The sequence below is a fragment of the Struthio camelus genome, chromosome 3 (assembly GCF_040807025.1).
Source record: "Struthio camelus isolate bStrCam1 chromosome 3, bStrCam1.hap1, whole genome shotgun sequence".
Lineage (NCBI taxonomy): Eukaryota > Metazoa > Chordata > Aves > Struthioniformes > Struthionidae > Struthio > Struthio camelus.
The window spans coordinates 131,152,885-131,174,203 of NC_090944.1; the positions used below are offsets into that span (position 1 = coordinate 131,152,885).

Below are 21,319 nucleotides of genomic sequence, written 5' to 3' on the forward strand. Positions count from 1 at the left end.
CGCTAGCACGTGACGGCTCGCGGTCATGCCCGTTTCGCAGCTGGAAGGCGGCACCGGCAGCCCAGCGGCGCGGGGGAGCCGCCGCCGCCGGGCCGGTGCGCGGGGCGGCGCCCTCGGCCACGGCGCCGCGCAGGCCGAGCGGCTCGGCGGCCGCGGCCCGACCCCGCCCTGCAGCGCCGAAGGCGCAGACGCAGCGAGGGCGGCAGGAGCCGGCCGTGCCGCGGCGGGGCGGCGGGCCCCCCCTCCCCATCCCCTCGCCGCGGCTCCCGCCCAACAGGCAGGAGCCCGCCGGGCCCCAGCAGCCTCCGCTGCCGGCTCCCCGTCAAGAGCCAGAAACGGCGCTGGCGGGCGGAGAGCAGCAGTCTGCGTTCAGAGCCACCGCGCTCTCCCCCCGCACGCAACCGGCCGGCCGCCGGCGCCATGGCGGCGGCGCCCCGGGCCGCCTCCGGCCTCCGCCCCCCGCGCCCGCGGGCCCCCGCCGCCCCCCAGCAGGTACCGCGGGGCCGCGCCGGGAGCGGGAGGCCGCGGGCGGCGGCGGCGCTGGGCAGCAGCAAGGCTGCTGTTGCGGGGGGGGGCAGGCGGGTGGGACGGGTTTTCTCTGTAAGCGGGCGGCGGGCAGGGGCTGCCGAAGGAGGCGGCGGCCGAGCTGTGGGAGCCGCTGCGGAGCCCGAGCTGCGCCGGCAGCGGGGAGCGCCGCCGCCCCGGGGCCTGGCTGCGACGTTGCTGCTGCTGCTCTCGGGGTAAAAATAGCCTGGGAAGCTCCCGTTTTTGAAGACCTTACCAGTGACGTGGCGGAAGAGCAGACGCAGGGGACGAGATCTGCCTGATTTAGCACGCGGAACAGATGGCCGTGCTGCGCTGCCGGGGCCGGCGCAGAGCTCTTAATGAGCTCGTCGGGCCGAAGGGATCCAAGAGCGGATTGAAGAAGCGGGGTGCCTGCCTTGAGGGAAAAGACGGGGTCTTTCCGTGGATGAAGAACTGAAATGAGAGAGGCATACACAGTGTCAAAAGAAACAGCTTCAGGAAGATTCAGCTGGTGCCTTTCATCGGGCATGCTTTAACAGCTTTTTAAATTCATTTATTTGATCATGGCATTCGCTTTATGTTTGATCGCTGCGTTACGGAGAAAACAAGTTTGAGATTTTTGGACCGAAAACATGACAAAACATAAACAAGGCTTTTTTGGTTGGCATGTAAAAGCCTATTAAAATACCTGTGTGGAACAGTATTATCCTAATTGTTTAGATGAAGAAATTAACCCTGTAACTTCTTAAAACATAGTGCCCAAAAAATGACTTAAAAGAAGCCTTTTTTAATAATACTTACTTCTCTGACTTGTTCAAGCTTTATGTTTAAAGAACGTGCTTACCTGCCCCAAAGTGCAAGCTGGCGGAAACACTATTTAAAGTGAAAGTTATGCAAAATACTTCCCATTTCCACAATTCACTGTGAAATAATAATAGAAACATTTATGCAAAAGATACCACATGACTTATTATGAGAATACTTATGAAAATGAGAGGCAGAGAAGTTTGTTTAAAAAATGTGGGTTTTTTAAGCTGCATGTTTCACCATGGGAAAAAATTCACCAAGGAAAAATTACAGTGCTAAACAAGTTATACTTTTAATAACTCCTTTTGATCTTATTTCCTGATATAATATCCTGATTACAGGGATAGACTGTTAAGAATTTAACATGCTTTAGATAGAACCCTTAGTATATAAATTATTATACAATAAGGCTATTCCATATAATGTTGCATTCAAATCTGTACATATGTATCTCTGATGTTACTGTACCATTCATTGGACTTAATCAGATAAAGTGATATTATGAACCTCGGTCCCCTTTCTTCTAACACTCACAAAACTTGACAAAAATCTCTTCCAGGATGGTTTTGATTTGGATTCAAATACTGACAAAGAGCAGACCTCTGTAAATGGGAACTGTGACAAGTGGATGGACTTTTCCAAAATGTGCAATTCAAATCAAGAATATTACTTGAAGCTAGAAGAACTGAAGAACGCCCACCTGGAGACCATGGCGAAATTAGAAAGTATGTATCGGAATAAACTACACCTAAAAGGAGCACAATCTTTGGACAAAAAAGATGCTGCTCCTAATATATGTTATAGGTAAGTTTAATAATAATCTTCAGTTTGGTGGTGCCTTCTGTCTGAAGGTTCTAAAGTGCTTTGCAGACATCAGTAAGTATGGCAATTTTTTTCTGAAGCTGGAAAGTTACCATTTCCGATAAGTAGATAATCATAAAAAGCTAGCTTTAATATTTAAAAATGCTTACTCACCTTGCTAATGAACTATGAGATTTACAGGGGTGTGTGTGAAGCTGCGACTGGGCAGCATGTTTAGTAAAGCATGGTGCCTTTCCTTTAGAAATGCTGATTTATTCCTAATCTAAATTACTTTACAACTATGATTTGGAGTGAATGCCCCATGTTCTTCTCTTTTCCTTTGCCTTGCCTCTCTCCTCTTCCCCAGCAACTCTATCCATTTTATCTTCGTGACACTGAAAGTGGAAATCACTGGCTTTGTGTCAATATTGGCTGGACTCGACTCAAAACAATTTTTTTTACAGGTCAACTTGGGAGAAGAGCTCATATCAGCCTCTAAATTTGCACAGATCCTTTTCTGAGTCTGACTTAACTGATCCTTTAGGTTCAAGTATATCTGATGGGTCTGAAAGTGAATTAGTGTTTGAAGAAAATGGTAGTGAAACTGGATCATCAGCGTTTGCTAAGCAGCAGATTGAAAAAATGTGGGACGGGTTCTCTGTGGAAGACTATGTCCCCCGCACCAAACACAGCTTACCAAGCTCACCAGCATTCAGAATGATGAGGAAGAAGCAGAAGGCATGGTCCCCAAAAGTTACTGTGCCCAAGCCTTTCCAGATGACTATTAGGGAAGCCAGGAAAAAAGAACAGAATGTCAAATCAAAGTCACAGCTTGAAATGGAAAATAACTTACTGAAGAAGCAACTAGAGGAAGAGGCAGAGTGTCAGAAAAAGTTCCGAGCCAACCCAGTGCCAGCATCCGTCTTCCTTCCGCTCTACCATGAAATCGCGGAACAGAACGAAGAACGCAGGAAATGTGTGAAAGAGAGAAGCAAACTTATGCTTTTGGCTTCTCAGAAGCCATTTAAATTCATCGAAAGAGAAAAGCAAAGGAATGAAATTAGGAAAATGCAATTAAAAGACCTTTCTGCACCCGAAAAGAAAACAAAACCGTTCAAAGCAAAACCAGTTCCGAAGTGCGTTTACAGTCCAGCTGTTAATGACAAGTTAAAGGAGGAAGAGCTCTACAGAGAAATAAGGATCAAAATGCGAGCTGAGGAGTTGCTACGTAATTCGTCTCTACCCAGCAACAGACTGGCTGTTAAAGACATGAATAAAAAGAAGAAACACAAGTGCATTGAACCAAAGGAAATAAAACATAAACCCAAGATCAAATCAAACGTTCCAAATTTTGAAATACTACACCAAAAATTTCAGAAACAGCTCCTGCAACAAAAGCAAGTGAAACACGTTACAGTCTGTGAACCTTTTGATCTTCGTACTCCGTATATTCCCTCAAACAAAGGGAAGATTCTGAAGGACATTCAAGAAGATGAAGAAAAGTTGAAAGAAACACGCTGGCCATATGCCTCTCCAAGACGTAAACCTCAAATGAGACATTCAAGTGCAAATTCACTTCTCTCAGGATCTGGAGAATCTAAATCACCAAAAATCACGGAGTCCACAAAAAGACGGCTACAAGCCATAAGGTGACCACTTCAGTGACGTACTGCATTTTGTAAATACTTAGAGTAGACATTTTTGTTGTACTTCTACATAAGTAATTAATTCTTCTGTGCAGAAATAGAGGACCTAATATAAGGACGTAATTATTTTATAGGACTTAATAATTTAATAAAGGACTTAACTAGCATTTATGACTTCTAAAGAAGCAGTAATGCATTTTTCTCAACACGTCCATAGGAAATGGACAGATGACTGCTGTTTCCCAGTATATGCCTGCATCTTTTAAAATGGCTTGTATCCTCTGTCTTTTTATCCCAACTGTGTTTTCACTCTGCTTCTCTCTTTTGATTTTTCTTTGCCAAAACTTCCTTTGAAGTCTTGCTCTTGATGTAAAATGAGTTCAGCCTTAGTTTATTTTTCCACCCAGGAATTCACTTGAGGAAAAGAGAAAATTGGAAGAAGAACAAAAAAGGAACAGAACGAGGCAGAAACAAAGAGCGAGAAAACTGCAGAACATTATAACAACCCGGGCTGAGGCCAATGACCCACATCAGAGCCTAGCTCAGATGTCTAAATCCAAATTAAAAACATTCAGGTATTTTGTTGCATTCCCCCAAATCCTGAACCTCTCCCTGTAAGTTGTATGTTAAACATACAATGCAAAATATAGCATAGTCCAAGTTTACATAATTACACATTTGATAAATTATGCACTGTACAAGCAGCTAGTAAAAAAAAAAAAAAGAAAAAGTGTGGCTAAATTTAGTATTTCCACTGGGAAACTGTTGCCCATTGTAGTGATTTTAATCTGCCATATAATTATAAGTCAGCTAAGAAGAGACTCCCCTGTTTTCAAAATTGACATATCAACTAAAGAGGAAAATCAGTTTACAAAAATCAAAAGGAGAAAGGATAGCCTAATTACCTAACATCTTTGCACTACTAGATGGTTAGATGGTGGTACAACTTTGGTCCTATCCATCTATTTCTAATGTAGTGAACTCTTCACTTCTTTGTCCTGATGGTTTTCTACTTAAGAGGAGAAAGTAGAGCGGTAACGTTATTACAACTTTAGTATGTATATGAACAGCTGGTGCCTGTGACACCAGGATGCTGCTGGTGCTCAAGAGGGATGGGATCCAAAGTTACCTTTCGTAGAGATAAAAACATATGTTTTTAACTGATTTGAGAAGAGCAGTACGTAGGAAAAAAACATCAGGGCCTTCTTAAAATGTGCTGTAGGCTAGCAATCAATAGATAGATCAAGGTCTGAGGAAGCTGGAGCCAAGTCCAGATCTGCTGCTTGACCTTGTGTATATGTCTGACTTAGGACTTCTGCTTCCCATTCTTACTCATCCGGGAAAAAAACAGTCCTGTCTGAATGAATCTTTAGTGAGGGTTTTAAACTGTTTGGGTGTGGTTGCACTGCAGTACTGTCTTCTGTCTAAGGTATGGTTTCATAGAGGAGGTGAGGGGCACCAACAGTTCTGCCTCTGTTGTTCCTGGCATGGGCAGGGCTCTTGGGCAGAGCGGTAGGAATGACAGTGCGCGCACCAGGTATGCCAGTAACAGGGCAAAACAATACCAGGGATGCCTTCTCAGTATAAGGCGACTGATTAGGAGATATGCCTAATTATAAGATTCATAGCTTAGACTGGCAACTTTTAAGTTAACATACTACATTTTAAGGAAGGTGCTTAGAATACTGTCTAGGGTAGAGGGGATAGAGATCTTTCCTTCTAAAAAGAGGCTGGAGGCTAGGGCTGTCTTTATGGCTGCAAGTTTAAAGATAACACTAAGGTTTCTCATTCTTTTTTGCTTTATATGGATCTCTTCTGTCTTTGCAGTTAAAATGGGAATAGTTAAATGTAAATATAGTTAAAATAGGTGTAAACCCACCATTTTCCTAATACACTTTTTTACACTCTGGCTGAAATAATAAGCAAATTTGCTGAAATATTGCAGCACCTTCTGCCAGACAATACTACATACTGTTTCACCACCAAACCTCATAATGGTTATTCACCAGCAGTGTTGCTCCACTGTGACCAGAAATAAAAAAATGAAGCACACGCAGTCTCACACACTAAAAGCATGAAGCGTAGCGGCCAAGCAGTGTAAGTGAGGGTGCTAGAACAAGCATTGCAACAAGCGTTTTCCTTGGCCGTGGTGGTAGTCCCATGATTAGCCAGGGTACCTTGAGGGCACTAGGATACCTGCTACCTCCCCTAGAGGCAGCTGAAGCCAAAGCACAAGGAAGAAGCAGCAATAGTCTTAGGAGATGCAGGGCTTATGCAGGCTCCTAGAGAGCAGACCAGCAATGGCAGAGGTGCCCGACAAGCAGAGCCGTCATTTGTAACTATTTTGCCTGAGCCAGCGCTCAAGCACAATTGGTTTTGCAACATGGCCAGCAGGTCCTGTTAACAGCAAGAGCTTTATAATGTAAGTGGAAGAGCTTCTGGCTGGACAGGGTCTCCTTGGGCGGATGATCTACTGACTAGGACAGATGCAGAAACGAATTTGAGTTACAGTAGCAAGGTGGAGATTTAAGAGAGACAATGGGTGTGCTTGCAGGTTTGATTTGAGTTCATGCAGTAGCAAACTTAACCTTACGGTATTTAGCTTAATCCACTTCTATGAGTATTGTAAAACACTCGTGCTTGATTACTGCCTACACAGGTAATTATGCTACCTCAAAGCAAGACTACTTCCCTAATGCTGGTGCATTAAGGCTGGTATGAGTGCGTAGCTTGATAACGCTTATTTCAGCATAGGCAGGGTAATAAGGTATATTAATATAAGTGCTCTTTGAACAGATAATTGGGTTTGTAGAAAGCCTTCTGAGAGTGAGCAAATAGCCACCATGAAGTTCACACCTTCAAAATGGCGAAAAACTGCCTCAAAGCACTGCAATTTCTGCAAATATTGCAAAGTCAGAAAACGGTAGGTGAAAGAGGTGGGAGGAGACAGAGGTGTATAATGTCCCCTACTTAACCCCACACACTTCTACTTACCCTTAAATACCTTTGACTTAGTAATGCTAGAGCTGACCAGCGCAGAGGCAACTTTGAACCATTAAGATTTATTAACTGTGGTGCAGACCCGCGTAAACACAGCTGAGTTACTTCTAGAGCCTGCCCAGCAGGACAGCCACTTTCAAGCAACACTTGAGCTAATTAGCCAGCGAGTCCTGTGCTGCTTCACGCAGCAGCACTTGATGTGGCCTCTCCTTCATTTCCCAGCACTCCAGCTTCCAGATTTATTTGCTTAGGTGCAACCTGAGCTGGCTCCACGCGTTTCCATGGAGCCCGATCAGATGAGCTGGCCGACAACAGAGGCAATGAATTGCAAGTAGCTCAAAATTTTACAGTACTATGGTAAAGACAAAAGCCTTAATGGGTCTGAATGAAGGCTATCTAGTCAGGGTCCTTGTCACACACCCAGGAGGACGACAACCCATGCTACCTGGGTTATCTAGTGCTTGCTATGAGCTAAGGTATGATTTAAGTTGATGAATCAACAGTATAGTCATCCCACTATATTGATTTGATCCCTAAAGAGCCAAAAAATAGGGGGGAAAAAACGTGTACTATCATCCAGAATGTGGCCACCTCTCTAACAGGTTAAACTGTTCAAGGAGCAACAGATTCTTCTCCTTAAGTGCAACCTTAAAGAACCGTTTTTTGCTTTACGATATTAATTTTAGCAGTCCTTTCGAACTTCAGTTTTGCTTAGAATGACTGGAATTTCTGTCCAAGTGTGAAGTAAGGAAAAACTCAGTATCAATTACAAATCCAAACCGAGAAAGACTCTTATTTAACCTCATTAGCAAGGACCTTTCTCTGCTGATGCAAAGTGAATAGTTCAGAGAGAGTTTTGTTCAGTACTTCTAGGCAAGCAATTGCTGTGAAAATGAGACAGTTTATCTCAGACTCTGTAACGAACATAAAATAATTTATCCTTTATGTATTTTTATGTAGGACAATATTTAGTTTGTCACAAGCAATTAAACTTTCAGCTGTTGTAGGAAATTATGTCTTGTATTATAAAGTAATAATCAGTGTAATGCACTGTATTTCTCTTAGGAATTATGAGAAGCAGAGAATGCAAGAGTATTTGCAAGAATTGCAAGAAATGGAAGAACGAGTAAACCAAAGGCCATTGCTTTTGGAAAGAGCCACTCAGGTTGTCTTGTATTACGTCTTAATTTTAATCTTCAAATGATGCCTAAGACGGGTAGTACTAGCCAAACATTTTTAGAAGATATTTGAAAAACATTTTTGAGAGCATTTTAATCTCTGTTGCCCTGTCTCCCTATAAATGCTACTGTTATTTGTGGCCAAGCATTCATGGCTTGCTTGCACAGAGGACTGAGATGGCTCTTGTAAACATGACTTTTGTTCCTCCAAAAAACAACTATTCTACTTATGATGCAGTTTTGTTTTCCTTTTCTTTTAATACTGAGTGTATTTTAATAGTCAATGCTGTAATATAAATTTTGCTTTGTTTTTAAATCCGAGTTGCAAGGCATTGTATCTTGTCATCTTCCCCATTGGACCCAAGTCTGTTAATTTTTCCAATAGCTCTCTCTTGTTGTAAGCAACTTTTATAAAACAGACTTGAACATCATTTGTCATATCTTTTTGCTAAATAAGTGCACTCTTATAAAAAAATCTCAGAGTAAGAGCTGGCCAAGAGTACCAATTTAGATTTTTTTTTTTGTGCTTGCGTGAAAGCTACAAATACAAATCTACTGAAATTAGAATACAAATCTACTGAAATTAGAACTACTTTTATTGGCACCTTTTTTTCACTTACTTAAACGATAGTGTTTTCCTAATTCATACCTCACCCTACAAATAAAATGTACCTAAATAGCATAAAGACTTGTTGTTCTGGAAAGTACCATGCACAAGTCTCTGTAGCCCAAATGGAACTGAACGCTAATTAATGATTTGCCCTGTAGCATATAAATAATACTGTCGAGAGTGATGTTCAGAAAAGTCATGCTGATCATTTATAGTCTTTTAACAGGCCAGGCCAACATTGCAAGTGCTGGCACACCAAAAAAAAGAATTTTCTTTGTATGCTTTTGTCTTGAAGGGAAAACCCCATTGTGCCTAATTCAGTTATCACGCGAGTAGCTCTAAATGCAACAAAAATTTACAGCAAAAACATGAGAGGTGCAAGTTGGGAGAGAGGTTATGGGTGAACTCGAGCATTCTTTGTGCCTATTGTAAAGGTTTATGTTCATATATATACACTATTCTCTTTGTATATGTATGTATATATACATATGCATACTCACACACACGCGCACACACACTCTCCTTTTTCCCCCCTCTCTGTTTCAGTACAACTGTGCTGATAGCGTAGTCACTGATTGGAGGCCAAAACTAGAGAGAAGTAGCAAGTTGTAGATGTGGTTCTCTGGTCTCTTCTGTCAGTTTGCGTTTCCTGGTCTGCCTCTGCTTAGGGGAGCAGGATATGTAGCTTGGAGGACAAGTCCTCCTCACTCAGATCTTACTTGCAGGAACAGAATTTGCACCCTCCATTTTAGATGCAGATTGCGTAATTTCTCCAATAGTCATGTAAAGGAGTGGATCAATATCGCTGTTAGGGCAGACAGAGATAAGAAGGAAGAGAGGTTAAGGGAGAGCCCCAGGAAGACTGCATCTGGTTTCTTATGTATCTGCATCTTTCCCCTCCTCCCTTAATAGCAATGTAAAGACTATCGCTCTTTGTTAGCCAGTAGGGGCAGGAAGCAAAATGGACGTAAGCTAGTACAGAGAAGAAGGAAAATTCAGTATAAAATTTTTGAGTATTGTTTTGCCATTCTTACCTGCAATCACTCAACCTGAATAATCACTCAACTTGTTAATGCAATTAATTAAACAGAGCATTAATATAATAAACAAAAGTATCAAAAATCAGGCATTTAATGCATTTAGGTAACAGTTAACCATTCTTTTTTTCCTACAGAAAAATGCAAGAATAGCTGCAGAGAAGCATTATTCTAACACACTGAGAGAACTTGGGATATGCACAGACTTTGTTTCAAGGAAAGGGCAAACAACTACCTTGCTAGAACGCTCCAGCGCTGAAGATTTTAAAACCTCCACTAATGCTAAAGAAAGGTAGACATTCCCTAAGGCTTTTTTTTTTTTTTTTTTTTGCCATTGCATACCTAATAATTAGAAAGTTATTTTTAATGGTTTTTGAGGAAATCTGTATTATTTCCCAGATAGCTATCTGACTATACGTAGTTAGCATTACTAATGTTAGCATTACTATATTTTTTATTTTTCCTGAATTAAATATTATTTGATAAAACAGAGGAGAGCATTGGATATATAATGTAATGCACTTCAAAGAAAAATGAAGAAGAAAAAAAGTTTTGATTTGTTTGTTTTACCAAAAATTCTGGCAGTTTGCTAGTAAGTCTCATTTCATTCTGCATTACCTTTATTGAATTTCTAAAATATGCCTTTTTTGAAAATATCTTTCAATTTTTTGACATTATGATATAGAAGGAAATAGAAATGGAAAAAAATCAAAATGTATGGGCAATGCTGTTAGAATTATTTTCTAGCATAAAAGAATACTCTAGTGTCCCCCTTTCCCTTTTTCTCCCCCAGTTTTACCCCAGCCTAGTCTACTAGGATTTGTCCTAGATTACATGAAAGTAGTATTCCTTTAAAACCTACTGGAAAAAAAATCTTACTTGAAAAAAAAAATCCCACATACAAATTATCTTTTCAGACTCAGCAAAGATGAAGTCAAAGAAAGGAAATCCTTTGAGGAAGCAGCAGACAGCAGTCCCGGATCTGAGCAGTCTTGCAAGGAGGAGGAGCAGAAGAGAAAAGGGGTCAGAGCCTCCACCCAGAATGACCACTCCAGTGAGGAGGAGGAGGCAAGAGCCAGCCTTCATGCTCATCAGCTTTGCCACGCAGGGGAGGCTGGTGCCAGCCCCGACTCCAACCAGTGCCATGAAGAGGAGGAGGAGGAGGAAGAGGAGGGAGCAAAGACGGACTTGCTGCTTGGCTCCTGCTACGAGGACGAGGAGGACGAGGACGAGGACGAGTGCAGGGAAAGAGCCAGCTCTCAGTCTGATCGTGCCAGTGAGCAAGAAGAACAGGGTCAGTCTGACCCTGAGGCTCAGGGTGCCTTCAGATATGACGATGAGGAGTATGAAAATGATGATTCAGAAGAGAAAACCAGTGATGATGAAGGTGGCTGAAAGGAAGGCAGACAGGAAGGCTGGGGCTCAAAAGCACATTTCCTTGCTGGCAGTGAAATAGATTAAAGCAAAACATGGGTTTCTGCTACAAAGTTTTGCGCATTTAAAGCTCTTAACCTACAGACTTTCCAGGACAGAACTTGCATCTATTTTCCAGTAAGAAAGATCAAGTTTTCCATTTCCATCAAGAAATTTCTTCGATTACTTTTACATTTACTTTTTATTCTAGGCTGCTGTGACATTAATATACCTCTGCTCATAAAATTAACAGCAAATGTCTTGCATGCTGTGATAGTAGGTGGTAGGTACTAGTAGGTTTTAACACGTCCATCTCTCTTTCTGTATGCTGGCAAAACCAGATGAGACGTCGATGGAATAATTAGCCTCCACATCTCAAACATTTCAGTACTTCTGTGTGATCTGTTCCTGTAATATCTTCTACTATGCCCGCAAAGTGATAGGGGGAGTTTCTCATGTAAGACCTCTTGAGCGTTATTGGCAGAGCAGGCACAAGGAGGACAACTTCTTGTGTAGTCAGAAAAAATGACCAAATTAATCTGTTCACTTCCTCCCTCCGCTTCCAATCCATGGTTAAACAGGCTTCTGCCTGTTTAAATCAGACAAATTCGCTAAGTGATGGGTCAGATGAGTGCCAGCACCAGAAAGGAACAGGGATTGCTGCTTTTCCAAGAAGCAAGCTGTTGGATCAACTAGACTATTTTGTCTAGCTAAAACATTATCAGTATCTCAGTTGCTAAGGGCTATCCCTATAGAACAGAAATAAAATGTCCAGAATACTCCGAGAGGAATCCCTTAATTCAACTTCCAAAGCACTTTTTAATGCTTAGAAATGAGTGAGGTAGGAGAAGTCAGTAGGACTTATCTTAAGAAAAAAAGATATGTTATATGCCGCTCCAAAATTGTTTTTTAACCCCATTTCGTTTTGAAGAGCTCTTCCCACCATCGTGTAAAATAATTCTTTATAATGTAATGACAAATACTGACATTAATCTTCAAATTTCTTTACTGAGACAGTAAACATACTATAAAAAGAGGAAATTATTACATCAGGATAAAAAACAACCAGCAACTGTAGTTTTTTGCATATATATGGAAAGCATGGAAAGGAAGACTTTTACTTTTCCTCACATACTTGCTACTCAGAACTGCAGCTACTACACAACCAAAAGTGCACACGGAGGCTTTTTTGGCCCTATTCTTGCCCCTTTCCTTCTAACCATGTCATATCGAATATTAGGAGAAAAAAATAAAAGGTATCTACATAGTAAGGGATCTCTGCTAAGGATTTCAAACAAGTCTTTTGAGCTTAGTAGAGAACAGGGTAAAATATTACATGGCGCAGGGACTCAAAACACATTCAGTGAATACTAGAAAACACTGTATATGTTAAAACTAGCAAGTTTGCAAAGACATCTGAAATGAATAACAATAAAGGATTTTTTTTAAAATCTCCTTCCACATTGTATGCAAGAGTACCAACTCAATCTGTTACTATTCATGTTCCTCCTAACTTTGAGGAATTGTGTACCAATGCTTGGAAGTTTATCATATTTTTAGTTATTTTTGAAGTTATTTTTATCATATTTTAGTTATTCTGTGGAATTATTAATACTAGTTTTAATTTTTAATTTTGTATTTAAATAAAATATCCCTTGTATATGTATCATACAGGAAAATATTAATCATTACTCCACACTGAAAATCACCATTTACAATCTCTAGTTATACCAGATAACCCCACCATATAACCTCATGTTTAGTTTGCTTGCGATTGTACAACTCTTTAGAAGTTGAGAGTACTGACAGTGTGTTATTGCATTCATAGTCATCTATAATTGATATTTGTCTCTTTAGTGAACCTGCTTTTTTGAAAGAAGGCAGAGGAGCTCTGGATTTTGTTTTCTCTCACAGAGATTATTTGAAGGGTTTTCAAATGCATTAAGATCAGATAGCACTCAAGCAGGTGCTCTAAAAGAGTACAATATATAATTGCTGAACCTTTAAAGGTAGGGAGTAATAACCATTACTAAAAAAAAAAACCACCTTTGTACTAGAAGAATAGAAGGCAGCAAATACGAGGATACCTTTTTTTTTTTTTTTTTTTAAAAAAAAAGGAGTCTTGAGTGAGGAGTCGAGGACTTATGTAGAATTCAGATCGACTTTACCACTGAGTTTTTACTGTATTACCTTAGTAAGGGACAGAATTAATGAACACATAGATAAAGGTGATATAACAAAGAAGACTCAACACCATTGTTAGAGCATGTGGACACCATGTTCCCATGAGATGAAGGGTAGACTGGCCTGAAAACTAAAGTAATTATTTGACCTTCTTTTTGGTCGGCAGGATGATTTAAAATATAGACAAAGCAGCAAGAAGGTAATAGGATGATGGCACTGAAATGAAGGTGACTGTATTTAAGGAAGGAAAAAAAAAAATGCAATAATCCCAACATGAAAATCCAAATATACTTGAAAGGCTTTGGTAAATTACCAAGATGCAGAGCAATACCACAGGAGAGGAGACTAGAATATGTAGTACTCTTCTGTCAGAACTGAAACCTACCGGATGCAACTAACACGGAGAAACAAGTAATTTGAATCACAAAAGATGGTTTGGTTAGAAGCATTTTAAGGGAAGCTCATTAGAACAGGAATGATGAGTTACGCTTTCAGGGAAGCTATTTAGAAGGAGGGAGATTAATGGGCAAGTTTCTCACAGATTATTTAATCTTCTGACTTCAATATGTTAATTAATGGCCAAAGCACAAAAGTAGAAACATGATCCAAAAATTTGCAAAGAAAACGAGACGTATCCAAAAAAGTATTAAATACACCATGTGGGAAGAAAAAGATGACTTTGAAATAATAATTTAACAGTACAGCCTGCAAAGTGTAATACTATGCAAGAATAACATTTTTTAAAAATGGGAATTCATCATCTAAAACTGTAAGGAGAAAGACCCAGATGACTTGTTGAACAAAGGATAATTGGATCACGAACTGTGATCATGAAAAACACAATGGGATCTAAGGATGTGCCAGGCAAAATATTTCCAGCAGGGTTGGAAGAAAGGTACTTGTGAATTTTCAAACACCATAAATCCTGTTTTGGGTTTCTAAATGATTCTCATATTATTGAACATGAGCAACAGCCTTACTTAAAAATTCTATTCTAAATCTACTTCTGTGCATCTGCTCTCACATCTGCCACAGATTCAGGCTAAGATAAAACTGTAACTTCAGCATGTCCGCCATGCTGGAGCAGGTTGATGCTACAGGCAGTCTGAAGGGTCAGCATTATCCCTTGACTGCAAGGCACTAGCTTGCACGCATACATTGTTTGCAGGAAAAGGATGCAGATTTTGGAAGTTTAGTGTTCACAGGCAGTGCAGTTGCTATGGGAGGGCTCCACTATCTGATGAGTCCCAGGCCGACAGTTGTCATGAGGTCATAGGATCTGGACTGCAATAAGCCAGCTGCATTTACTAATGACCAGAGTCATCAGAAAGGTTATGTTTTCAGCAGTAGCAAACTATGGGAAAAGGAGTACCACTGCCAAGTAAAGCCCTAGCAGTGCAAGGGCCACAGCCAGAGAAATAAAAATTATTTTGAATTAGAGCCAGAGGCTGTGCCCTGTGTGCCCATTCTGCTTACACCAAATGTCATCCTAAAATGTTAAAATATTAACAAATGGTAGATATATACATACTTAATTTGGATGTGTTAATGTAAGAAATCAGCAGTTCTAGACATCATGCCTTTTTCTGCGTGCAATGCAACCTAGTGGGCATCATTTTCAGATAGGCACGTTAGTAACAAAAGAAAAAGCTCATATACAAGTGCTGCCTGAACACTTGTTCCAAAAACAAAGCATCCAGCTTTGGACACCAGACTCCAAAAGCACAAGACCCAGCTGGACTCCGACCCAGCTGGACTCCAACCCTGCTGTGGGAACAAGAAGAGATACTACTGTGGACACAATGTCTTGTGGTTTGGCCAGATAACATCCCTTCTTCAGGGGGTGTTTCCATCTTTCAGTTTCTGTCTTCCAAATTTACCCTGCATTTCTCAAGTGTTCTTCGTATATACGGCACCGCTTCTTCTAGAAACCATCTTCTTGTGTACACGATTAGCATAACATCAAGCAGGAGGTTACGTTCTCTTTTCCTTTGAAGAAAAAATTGTGACATCATCACCTTTCTGAATTAAACGCCTGAATTAAACATAGGGTTACAGCTTCTCCTAACACAGGGAACAACAGAAGAATTTGACATTTTGAAAAAAAATGACTTTTTTGAAGTGATTTTATCATCTCATTTAGACTCCTTAGGCTTCCAGAATGACAGGAAGCAAAAAAGTTTGCCCAACTGAGTTTGAACTGAAATGTCATGAACCTTCATTGAAATGTAAGTCTTCCATCTCTGGTTGTATAATCTTTTGCTAACCGCTTGGTTTTGGGTAGCAAAAAAAGCAGAACTGAAAATCGTTTCCTTCTTCAATACAAATTGCAGGTTATTTGAGGAATGCCAGATCAGAACTAAGACAATAGTATCAGAAAACTTCCCCTCCCTGCTGCGCACCAAGACCGACCAGCGGTCAAACGAATGAAAAAGCAGAGAAATCAGGGATCACGTGAGTAAGGCAAACTCTGCACCGATACAGAGCTGTAGGACCTGATGTACTGTTTTAGATGTTACTTTCGTATTATGGAACAACAGCATTAAGAGGCTTCCATTGTGTTAAGTGTGCACAAACACAGGCAAATAAAGCCCCAAATCCAATGTTAGTCTTACAGGACGTCTCTGCATGCTTCAGAGGAAGCACATCATGTTTACTCACAGAGCTAAATCCTTCCATGGACAGCTGAGCAAATACAACAGTTTGCCTGTGCCCACACAGGGAGTCACCCCTCTCTACTCTCCCGCCCTTCCTTTTCATCCATGTTTTTCCGACTTTTCACTGAGTTGACTTAAGTCACTAAAACAGCCCAGCCAAGAGAAGGGGGTGAGGTTAGGAGATGAGATGGACAAGCAGGACTTCACTTGTTCAGTGGTGGCCAGTTATGGTGCTCAGTATGTCCCAGAGTACTGTATCCTAGGAGTAGCCATAGGAGAAAGTCACCCACGTGCCTAAGTGCCTGCAGATGTACAGTACAGGGAATACAGATGTTTATGGCCTCTCTCCGAAGCAAGAAACATTGTTCTTTTCAGATAATTAAGACTGTAAACAAGACCACATTTAATTTTGTGCACACAAATGGTACCACAGACCCTAGTGGATCTACTGAGGTTAATAGGACTAAAACCAGGCATGTTTGCATTTGCTCGGCTCAAAATCTGCTGCCAGTAGGTAGGACTTACTAACAATAAGTAGATTACTAACAATAGGCAGGTTAACAATAAGCAGGTTAATTAACAGAAAGCAGGCTGCTGAGTAACAATAACTGGGTAACCACAACACAACACACCTAGGAAATTCCAGTTGCCAGCATAACGAGATGTTACGGACCGCCTTGTTACCAAACTATTCAAGTCATTACTCTGTTTTCAAACACATCCCTCCACACTTACAGCTCTACATGGTTCTCATGAAGGACTTCTGTGAACTTGTTACACTTTTTATTGCCTGTTTCATGCCATTATACATTTCATAGAATGGATAAAAGATACCTAATCTTTGCAACAGGAAGTAAAAGCAAACAAACAAAAATCAGTTCTTACAGCAGTTTATATGTTTCTTTCATTCTGATTAAGCTCTGCTCTGCTGAGCTCAGCCCAATAACACCTCTATTTCTGAAGGTACCGGAATTGCCAAGAGCATCATCCTGGCTCGTCAAGCAACGAGGAAGGCCTAAAAAAAAAGATAGAGACATTCCCTAATTATTGTCTGAGCTCAGTTTAATTAGTTAATTCTTTTTATTCCAAAGGTATTTGCAATGATTAAGTAGCAGAGAACAAGCAAACAATTAGCAACAAGTTGATGTGATTTTCTGGTTTAGCAAAACTAAAACTTATAAAAGTTTAAAGGGACTCCATACACATCCTTCCCTTCATTATGCTTTCCCAGGGCTTGTGGTTAAGCAACCGTAAAGCATAGTCTAGCACTCTGTCCTAAAGTTCCAATAGAAAAACAGCGTTTCTGTGGGAAGGGAAATGTTTCATAATTAATCAAAATTTTTCACTATTTCAGAATTCCCTCCAGACCAGCAAAACCATTTTTCTTTCATGCCAGAATTAAACAATCAACCTACTGAGCTACTCCAGGAGAAAAAGAGCCTGTCTTTAAATTCTGGAACTCGTGGCTTCAAATTCTTGACATAAACTCTTAATAAGAACCCAATCATTCTCACTCTAGATGAGAATAAAAGATGAAATGTCAGTATCTCTTTGCTTCTCATTCTCTTGTTTGGAAATCTAGAGAAGGCCCATCTGCCTTTAAGGCATACTGAAATGTTAAGATGTAAGATCTAGAGAGAAATTCAGGCTTCCTCTCAGTGAATTTAGCATGTACTACAATAAACGTATGCTGCTTTGCCTTTCCATCCACTACAGATTCCACACACTAGGGTTAGCGCATCTCAATGCACGTTTTAATAACACAACTTAAGTATTTTCTTCAGCAAAGTCATTATCATAACAGCACCAGTTGCAATTCTCTAGTTTAGTCTGGTCTTCCAACAGAATCATAGTTTCTATGCTTTCTCCAGCTTCTTAATGGAAAAACTAATTAGTTTGCACATTTGAAAGATGAAATCATGGTATAAAAAAAATATTCCAGTTTGGGAGACACAGGATTAAAGATGTTTATAGGCAACAATAGGAACCTGGCAAGTGTGACATCACTAACGTTTCAATCCAAATGTTTACATGTATATGATCTCAGAGGCAAAACACTCCAGAACTTTGTCCCACTATTCATACCTCTCCATAGGTTCAGATCTAGCTGTGGAAGAGGTTATTTCTGTTGCCTCACCAATTCTATTTAAATGTGCTGCCAACAGTATCAATCACCAGAAAAAGGCCTAGTATGTGGAGGGCAGCACTTGACCATAGAACTAGAAAACTAACTAGAACTAGAAAAGCTAAGAACGGCTTCTTGTGCCACTACAAGTACTAGCAGTTCTTGCTATCAGACTAGCATCTGATAGACGAGCTCTGACAAATCTTGAGATGGTGGTCTTAGATAGTATTATTTCAGCTGTCTGTCCTGTTCTTCCGCTGAAAGGTATCACTTCCATGGCAGAGACAAAAGACCATTTCAGGTGCTCTAAAGTCACTGAGATACAGGCACAGGTCAGTCAACCAACTCACCCTGCGAAAGCGGTTAAACCCTACAAGGAAAGTTGCATCTTAAACCACTGTGGCCGCCTGCTCAGTGAATGTGAGTCAGAGCTCTCAGACATAATACTGAAGGGGCCACACAAACAGCTAGGCACGGGTTAATACGTTCCTTGACAATGGCCAACCTTGACTTTTGAACTCAAGAGTTCTGCAAGTCAGAAACAAAGCAACTCAGAATATCACGAATCAGAATCTCAGCGCAAAGTGCTAAGGTTAGTCTGTCTGACTGTCACACAAAGGGAGTGCTTATCACACCTGTACAAATAATCCATTATTAAGAGCCCCTATCGACTGGTTCATAATTTTTTTGATATTGCAAAACCGTGAGATTTCCTGAGGCAGGCAGACCAGAAGCATATGAATGCAAGACAGCTGTGATATTAAAGCAATTAATTATTAAGATTTCAAATAAAATCAGAAAATAAGTTTGCAGATTTACAAACTTTTAAGGCTAGAGAAAGCTATTACATCAGTTACGATGACTTCCTAGACCCCTGGACGTTTCATTTCCTCATTAAAAACTTTCCATTTCTCTTGCTTGTTAACCAGATTCATAGCTTACTCATGGCAGTAACTTTCCTGTCCTTCATACTCTGTTATGCTGATTTCGTTCAGTCCTAGCAGGCCGAGTCTGAATTTGCCTCTTCTCCTGTGGCTGGCTGGGTAGTTGGTTGCCTGCTCCAGCTAGTTTTTAATCCTGGGAGTCGGATCCCTACCTGTAGCACACAGGCCCTCCTGTTCACACAGCTCCCTTTCCTACTGAAAGGCAGCTCAACACTGCACAGAAATGGCCTTCAGCTTCAAATCACCCATGCAACTTCACTCACGGGGCTGAGAGGCTTCCGAGAGGAGGATCTGGACTCTAACTGATCATAATAGCTAGGGTTATGCCTTACACGTCCATTCCTCACCCTCACAGAAATAAAAATGCATGCGTGAAACAATAAAACACTTCAGCACACAGACAGCCAAGTTGTGATGCTCCTTTCGGAAGCCAAGAATCATCAACCACATGGTATCAATTTTTAAGTCTGTGGAAGAGCAAACCATCTCAGCCTTTGTCCATCTTCCTGAACAGAGGCAACGGTGCCTCTACAATTTACGTACCTGCCCCAACATCCAGTGGGCTGTGCTGCAAAGTTGTTAACATCTCTGCATTCCCCTGAACAGCTGAGGCCAAGCTGCGTGCAGAAGACCCTTTCTCAAGGGCTTTCTGCAGTTCTTCTGTCTTCTCCAGAAGTGAACTGTTCTCTGCTCTTATCTATCAAACCAGAGGTGCTAATACATTAACGCATTAAAGAAAACACCATCCACCAAGCTTGTTAGGTTTCTGAAGTTACTTACAAAGCACTGGAATATTGCACAATTATGCCACTTTGCATTGGCTGTGGACATCGTTATTTCCAAATAGGATTAGCTCGAAAATACCCATAGTCAATGACAACGCTCAGCATTGATGAGGCAGTAAATATATCGGGTAACATTCAGTTTAGCATAGAGTAACTAAAAGTTACCTAATTTTATTCAATAGCTTGTTCTCTTTCAGATACCCCACAGGCTATAAAATACAATGGCTACTGTCTGACCCTCCTCACCCTAATGCAGAGATAGAAAGACTCCAAAATGTGGGCCGGACTCCACACAACCAGCCTCAGTCTCATGTACCTGTGAAACTCGCTCAGTTTAAACACTGAATGAACATAGACACTCCAGAGAATGTGTCGATGAGAAATGAATCCTTGCATAACTCCTCTTTTCAGGACAGGTTGTCACATCCCAAAGGAATTTCCATTCCCTGCTATCCTTGGCAGTTGCAGGGACAGGAAATCTAGGGGGGGAATGTCCAAGTACATTGAGGGCCTTTAAGCACACTGCTTCCCAGAGCACTTTCCACACCATTCTCACATGAGGCCTCTGTCTTCAGACAGAAAACTCCTGTAAGGCCTGCAAAAACCTTCAAATTCTTCGGGTAGAAAATCCTCTGAAAGGGCAAAGCATTAGCATAAGTAGTTTGTCTGCAGTCTGTTTTCTTGGTAATTAACCTGAAGATGAGATTCCTAATGGTTTTTCAAAAGGGAGCTCAAAGTGATCCAAAGAGACTGCACAGCAGAATTTGTTGTCTCAATTTATAAGTCAACTTGCAGGAACCAAGTAGTTCCCATGATGTGAAAAGAATATTATTTTTACTAATACTTTTCTCAACACCTCAGTAAAACATATTATCTAAATAGTATCATACAGACATTGAATGTGACTCTTCATAGGATTCACAGGAAAAAAAAAAAAAAAGAACTTCCTTTCCGTTTTCTGCTGTGAGTTGTATTCCAACCTATTTCAATAACCATGAGATTCCCTTTCATACATTACCCGTTTAACACAGGCCTTCAGCTCTGCTATTTCCTTCAGGCAGGCATCCTGTAAAATAATCAAAAACAATCACAACTTTATGATAACTTACTTCTTATCTGTGTGTATTTACATGTCTGGTGGATACCATTCACATGGCATGAGAGCAAAGGGTTGAGGCAGCATGACATACTTGATAAAGTTCTTCTGAACATTTTTTTTCTTAAACAAACTTGTAGTTTCACAGAACAGTTTGAGAAGAATTCAGAGTTTGCTTCAGGCAAAAGGGAGCAGTCCTCTCCTCTCTCCTGGCCACTTACCATGAACTGGCTCAAAGGCAAAAGGGAGCGGTCCCAGGAGAGAGCCTCTCCTAGCTCAAAGGTTTGTAAAGTCCAGATTGCAAAAACCCTTTAAGCACGCAGTAAATCTATTCAACTTGCTAAAATATTAGAAATAATCTCATCAAAATGCTCCTTACAACAATAAAAGCCTTTTACCATCATTCTGGCGAGCGGGATGGGCATCAGAGCAGGCACAAGGGGTGGAAAGTTCAGCTGGCTGGTAGTAAGAGTTGTGGGGGATGACCAGCACAACAAGCTGTTAATTCGTC

At 40.9% G+C, this 21,319-nt stretch overlaps 2 protein-coding genes across 4 annotated transcripts in view; one reads left to right on the forward strand and one right to left on the reverse strand.

Annotated features, from left to right (window-relative positions):
• Window positions 1-214: 214 nt before the first annotated feature.
• FAM161A (FAM161 centrosomal protein A) lies at window positions 215-12,472 on the forward strand. 2 transcript variants are annotated; one of them, XM_068940326.1, is made up of 7 exons: window positions 215-492; window positions 1,892-2,136; window positions 2,598-3,782; window positions 4,187-4,354; window positions 7,845-7,944; window positions 9,742-9,896; window positions 10,522-12,472. In XM_068940326.1, exons 1-7 carry the CDS (start codon window positions 421-423, stop codon window positions 10,997-10,999), a joined length of 2,403 nt encoding a protein of 800 aa, XP_068796427.1. In that variant the 5' UTR covers window positions 215-420; the 3' UTR covers window positions 11,000-12,472. The 2 variants fall into 2 exon arrangements, with proteins under 2 accessions (XP_068796427.1, XP_068796428.1); XM_068940327.1 differs by lacking the exon at window positions 4,187-4,354.
• The window catches only part of LOC104143455 (centriolin-like), an 87,387-nt gene continuing 78,073 nt past the window's right edge, over window positions 12,006-21,319 (reverse strand). Inside the window, exons 21-24 of one of the 2 annotated variants that reach the window (XM_068940328.1) lie at window positions 20,731-20,778; window positions 19,471-19,624; window positions 16,744-16,873; window positions 12,006-15,190 (exon numbers count right to left, since the gene is read on the reverse strand). In XM_068940328.1, the coding sequence (XP_068796429.1) occupies window positions 15,058-15,190; window positions 16,744-16,873; window positions 19,471-19,624; window positions 20,731-20,778 (465 nt within the window). In that variant the 3' untranslated portion in view covers window positions 12,006-15,057. Of the gene's footprint in view, window positions 16,874-19,470; window positions 19,625-20,730; window positions 20,779-21,319 lie in introns of both variants that reach the window. The other variant, XM_068940329.1, reaches the window with a different exon arrangement.

Coding starts and splice junctions, on each gene's coding strand:
- FAM161A (XM_068940326.1), top strand. CDS start 421: ATGGCGGCGGCGCCCCGGGCCGCCTCCGGCCTCCGCCCCCCGCGCCCG. Junction 3,783..4,186: donor AGACGGCTACAAGCCATAAG/GTGACCACTTCA, acceptor TTTTCCACCCAG/GAATTCACTTGAGGAAAAGA. Junction 4,355..7,844: donor TCCAAATTAAAAACATTCAG/GTATTTTGTTGC, acceptor TATTTCTCTTAG/GAATTATGAGAAGCAGAGAA.